Source organism: Rhamphochromis sp. 'chilingali' (genome assembly GCF_963969265.1).
Source record: "Rhamphochromis sp. 'chilingali' genome assembly, chromosome: 8".
Classification (NCBI taxonomy): Eukaryota; Metazoa; Chordata; class Actinopteri; order Cichliformes; family Cichlidae; genus Rhamphochromis; species Rhamphochromis sp. 'chilingali'.
Window position 1 is genome coordinate 26,621,604 of NC_137935.1, and position 5,385 is coordinate 26,626,988.

General features: G+C 42.6%; 1 protein-coding gene across 1 annotated transcript; it reads right to left on the reverse strand.

The window, feature by feature from the left end:
- Nucleotides 1–324: 324 nt before the first annotated feature.
- On the reverse strand, nucleotides 325–1,326 carry LOC308401585 (piggyBac transposable element-derived protein 4-like; the record flags this gene model as incomplete). Its single annotated transcript, XM_080889859.1, has 2 exons — nucleotides 930–1,326; nucleotides 325–840 (listed from the first exon to the last, which is right to left on the reverse strand). Exons 1-2 carry the CDS (start codon nucleotides 1,113–1,115, stop codon nucleotides 325–327), a joined length of 702 nt encoding a protein of 233 aa, XP_080745985.1. The 5' UTR covers nucleotides 1,116–1,326.
- Between the last annotated feature and the right edge of the window lie 4,059 nt (nucleotides 1,327–5,385).

The following is a 5,385-nucleotide window of genomic DNA, read 5'->3' on the forward strand; positions in this document are numbered from 1 at the left end:
CAGAATAAATGTTTTCCAAAAACCATTGCATCTTTTTAGTAAATGTTTATTTCCAAAAGAAATTTCTAGAAGGTCAGAACAGTAAAATTCCCGCTTTTTACAATGAATTAGAAGATAACTCTTAAGTAGTTAAACTAAAATACTCTTTGAGAGTTAATATATAAACTCTTAACACTAAGTGTTAAATTATCAACTCCAGACAGATTTGGTGTTTAACACTAAATCAGAGTTAACGTACCAACTCTCCAAAAAGAGTTAAATTAACACTCTCTGGTGTGGACCCATATAGACACTTTAATAGTGTTGAAATCAAATCCGACAGTGTTAATTTGGACATGCTGGATTTGCTGTGTAGCAGTGAACACATCGCACAGTGGCCTGATTTTTTTTGCATCTGTGTTTGACCTGACACGTGGCCCTTTTTCCAGGGCTCGGTGTGGAGGGTTGTGTCCGAAGCAACTGATCTTTTCTTGCCTTCTTCGCAGCTACATGAGAGCGAGCCAACTCCCTTGCAAGCTCCACCAGGAAGTCCACCCGTCTTTCCTTCGTCCCGGTGCATGCTTGATACAGCACATGTGCATTCAGTGCTGCCATGTCAATCATGTTATAAAACACGGCGACTGGCCAGCGCCGTGTTCCTTTGCGGACAGTGTACTCCCGAACCATCTGGTCCATCACATCCACGCCACACTTTGTTTTGTTGTAAAGGGTGACAGTGTTTGGCTTCCTTTTGGTAGTGTTATCAGTCTGAACCACGCTGTGCATGCTGCTAAGAATATAGACTGTCTTCTTCCGTTTGGCCGCATACGCCGTCAGCGTGGCAGCAGAGGTTGAAAACACCTAAAAAATAAGATAAATTGTTATTTCCATAGCCCTTTTACACACAATGAAACACATAAACATAGAACCACAAAAGACCTGCAACATACCTGAGTGGTGAATTCATTGCGATCTGTCTGTCTAGTGGATTGAGGAATTTCCCTGCGAATCTTGTTGACTGTGCCGAGGATGGTGGTTTTCCGTCCAAGAAGTTTTTGCGCAAGTGAAAGCGATGTGAAGAAATTGTCCGTGGTAACATTTCTGCCCTTGTCTAGGAATGGTTCCATCAGCCTCATTACTACATTTTCAGAAAGTCTCTCCCCAGTGGGACGATTGGGGTCCTTGCCAAGATATGGGAAGACATTGCAAATGTACTTGGATTTTAGGTCGCAGGCCACCCAAAACTTGATCCCAAACTTGTCCGGTTTACTTGCAATATACTGCAGGAAACAGCACCGAGTCTTTGATGGGAAAAGCTGTTCATCAACGGTGATATGTAGACCAGGGTTGTAGCACGTGATGCAGTTGGTGACCAATGATCCCTACACACTGGAAATTGCAGCGAACTTATCAGTCTTTGCTCGATTTGCTCCATTGTGGCATCAATCAGACCACTGGTATAATGTTGAAATGTACTCACTCACTTTTTATTATTATTTGTAAATATGTGTACAAATGGTTGGTTTTTTGTACTGTTTTTATCAATAAATCTCAGCAACAAAGGACCTACACCCATGTGTGTTGATTTCTCCCTAAGATGGCAAACTGAAACACTCCAAGTTGGTGACTTTTGGAGATTTATTTCCCTGGATGATTGAGAATGCATCAAGATGAAACACAAAAGGAAGTTCACAGCTTTTAGCAGCTCCCCCACCCCCTCATCCACACACCCCCACTCCCCTCCCTCCAGAATTCCTACTTAACAGCCTAATATACATATGAATGACTAGCCAATTTAGCTTCCACTTCCACCATTTGACTGCTCTCCGGGTTTTATAGGTAGAAAGGTAGAAGCCTGGGGATGCTAGTGTTAAAACATATTGCTTTTCTTGCCTGTTTCCCAATTTGGATCTAGACCTGGAGCAGCGTCAGCCAGGCCAGCATTGAATGTGTAGCACATTATGAGTTATGAGATGCGGCACGGTGCGGGTTTAGGATTAAATTCCCTATATTATCTCCCTCTCTCTCTCTTTCTCTCTCATTTTTTCTTGTCTGTGACAAGAAGCCTTTCTGGCCAGGAAGCAAAACTTGTGTATGTCAAGCGCTTGTGTTTTTTTCCCCCCCTCTTCATTTATTTCCACCTCAGTCTGTATGGGCTCCTATTCACTGCTTTCATCCCTCTCCTAAACCTACACCCCTTCTCCTCCCCATCCTTCTATATTATGCATCATCTCGACCGCCTTCCTTCTCGTCCTGCTCCAGTGCTCTAGATGTTCACACTGAACTGTGTAGAATAGGATTTTTGCTCCTGTCAGATTTACTAAAAAAATCGCTCTTCACTTCCTTCACCTTCCACCTTTCTTGACTTCATCTCTCCTAGTTTTGCCATCCTTCTTGCCTTTATTTCTGCTTCCACAATACACTTATCTTATAAAACTCCATCTTCATGCATTCTGTCCTCCTGTGTCTGCTCCCCTTCTCTCTCGTTTTACTAGGCTCCCACGGCCCCCACCTCACCCGCAATAAGAGTGACAAGATAAGAGATTGCATTTCCCCGCTCGGCAGTCCGAGCTTGAAGAGGGTGTCATGTTTAAGGGGGGGGACTACCTGACATCACACATCAAACCTTTGTAACATTTCAATGGGCTTCCTATTTCTTTCCGCCACATCTTGTCAGGCATCAGCCTATTATTGACAGATTGTGGATTAGAGAAGTGGAGGGGGGGAACCCAGTGCTTTCTGCAGATTGCTGCTATCTGTGTTTGCCGCTATCTACATTAGAGAGAGCTATGGGACAAATGCTCGAGGAGGCAATATGATTTGCTTTGCTTTGCTTGGATAGCAGTGTATAAGCAATGTCAGGTTGTTGTACTGTGCAGTCTTGACATAGGCATGCAGAGAGGTAGGGCTAAAGGGGCAAAGACGATAGATGAGGATGGATGGATTTAATCAGAGCATGATAAAAAAATCTGATGTGCGAAAGACAGAATGAGATTGACTTTAAGTAACTTGTAAACTGATAAACTGGTATATCTGACGGCTTTTACAAATACAGCTCAGTTAACTCAGTTGTGCTTGAACTTTTGGCTATAATGCATTCTCTTTGTTAAACTGACTGTAAGAGGTTTACATGAAATCTACTGGATGGATTGAGAGTAAAATGACTTCTAAAATCCTTACCCTTCTAACTGTGCCCCTGAGCTTCATCCATCTCCAAGCAGGCCTGATGTACAGTTCAGGAAGGCTGTCCAAATTAGGGAAGAGTCACAACAAGAAGTGCTCTAAGGAAATGATCACATTGGAAATTTGTTTCTACCATCTAAAATTACCCATGAAAGCCGCTTTAAAAACTGCTTTACTGTGGTGCTGAGGTCCCTTAGCTTTAAAATGTAACTAAAGGTTAGCACACATCCCGAAAGAGGAAAGTCTCAAATTAGAATATCAATATAAAGCACAGAGATAGCAGGAGGCCAGACTATACAAACACAGACGAACTGTTCCTGTCTGGTCTCTTGTGATCTGGATCTAAGATGTCTAGAATAAGGCAAAGAAAGAAAGGAAGAGAGAGGTTTCAGAAAAGCTTGTCAACCACTACAGAAAAGAAAAACTATGTTTTTATGGTGTCTCTTATCATTTAAAAAAGCAATCTGCATCTGACACTGTTGATGCAAAAAAGTCTGGATTAAACTCTGGAGTGGGGCTTTGCCGATGAAACAAGCGGTTTGTCTGCACTACGCCCAAATGAACATCTGAGCCCAGTATTAGCCAGGGTGGATCATCTCGCATGTGGGCTGGCTTGCTTGAGTCCAGGGATTTGCTAATGTGCTCTGGCATAAAACACAATCATCCTAAAAAAAGAAAAAGAAGACAACTGAAGTGTTACCCAATGCCGATGGCAAAAGTTGAGGAAAGGAAAATGAGAGAATCTGGTTGGCAGGTGGGTTTGAAAAATTCAGAGAGAAAATGATAAAAATTAGGAAGGAATGTGAGGACTGACCGATCACCAGGAGGGGAAGAAACACCAGCAGGTAAGTTTAGTAGGAAAATAGGCATGCAGGATCTGGAGCGTGAATCCTCATGCAGCAGGAAAGAAAGAAATCTGTTAACTATAAATGAGTTTACCTTAGATAAATAATTGACCAGTATTCATAAAGTAATCATAAATGCCAACATGTACATTTTAGACAGTGAAGACTTTACCATGTCCATCCATCCATCTTCATCCGCTTTGTCCGGGGCCGGGTCGCGGGGGCAGCAGCCTAAGCAAAGAGGCCCAGACCTCCCAGACTTTACCATGTCTTTGCTGTCAATTCTAGACCTTGAGTTTGTGTGTTATGTGTATCTGCCACTGGCCAAATCCCCTTTAAATATACTGCGATCTGTTCATACCATTATCCATTCAACAGCTCAGGAAGTAGTAAATGTCTAGTCGCAGGTGTCACAGCTTGGCCTAGATCTGCTTGAGTTTGGCCCAACGGAAAACTTCCCCCCACCATATCCCAAAATAGGACTGTGACTGCTATCATCCCCAAGAGACCAGTGGAAGCCATCAAAACACATCAGAGTTAAAATGCTTGAAGTGTCCAAAGAGTTTAATATCTAGGCAGGGCATCAGTGGGCACTGCCAATGGTGCCTCTCAGTCAGAGCCAGAATGGTGGAGATGAGAGATGGTTCACGACTGCAGTTTCACTAAATGATTGAATTTTGAAAGCAGAGTGGTGACACTGTGCAGAGAGATTGCACTGGAACAGCATCAGTCACAGTGCAGATGACAGAGTGGATGCTTGGTAAACAGCTAGACCGAGGACATTTTGGGGGGTGGGGTGTAAAGTATAGAGGTAGGTGCAAAGGCAGAGGGAAGATGGATGGCTAGATGGTAGAAAGGGGGGTAATGTGAAAGCAGGAAAGAAGGAGGCAAGGGAATGAGGACAGATTGAAGAAATATAGGGATGTTTAGTGAATGAAAAGAGGTTGAAAAAGATGGCATGAAGGAGAAGTAAACACAGAAAGGAAAACTGGTTCAGAGAGTGTGGGCCTGCTATTTGTCACAATCTCAGTTGCCACAATCACACTCGAGTATGAACGTAACTGTGACTGGAGTGGAATGAGAGTGGAAACAAGCTGCACAGCCTGTCCTCAGATTTTTAGTTGAGACCAGTGTAATATTAATACAGTCGGGCCATCTGGGGACATCAAAGAAGCTAACTCCTGACGAAGAATGATTCATAAAAAATGGAACTTAAATAAAACCATAGTTGATTTATTTTAAATTATTTTTGTCTTTAGCAGAGAGGACAATTAATAAAGCATTTTAAGAATAATTCAACAATGAGTAGATCCATTAATTATGATTTCTTACCTGAAGAAAAACTCACTCAGCTTCTCATTCCCACCTGAATCCAACT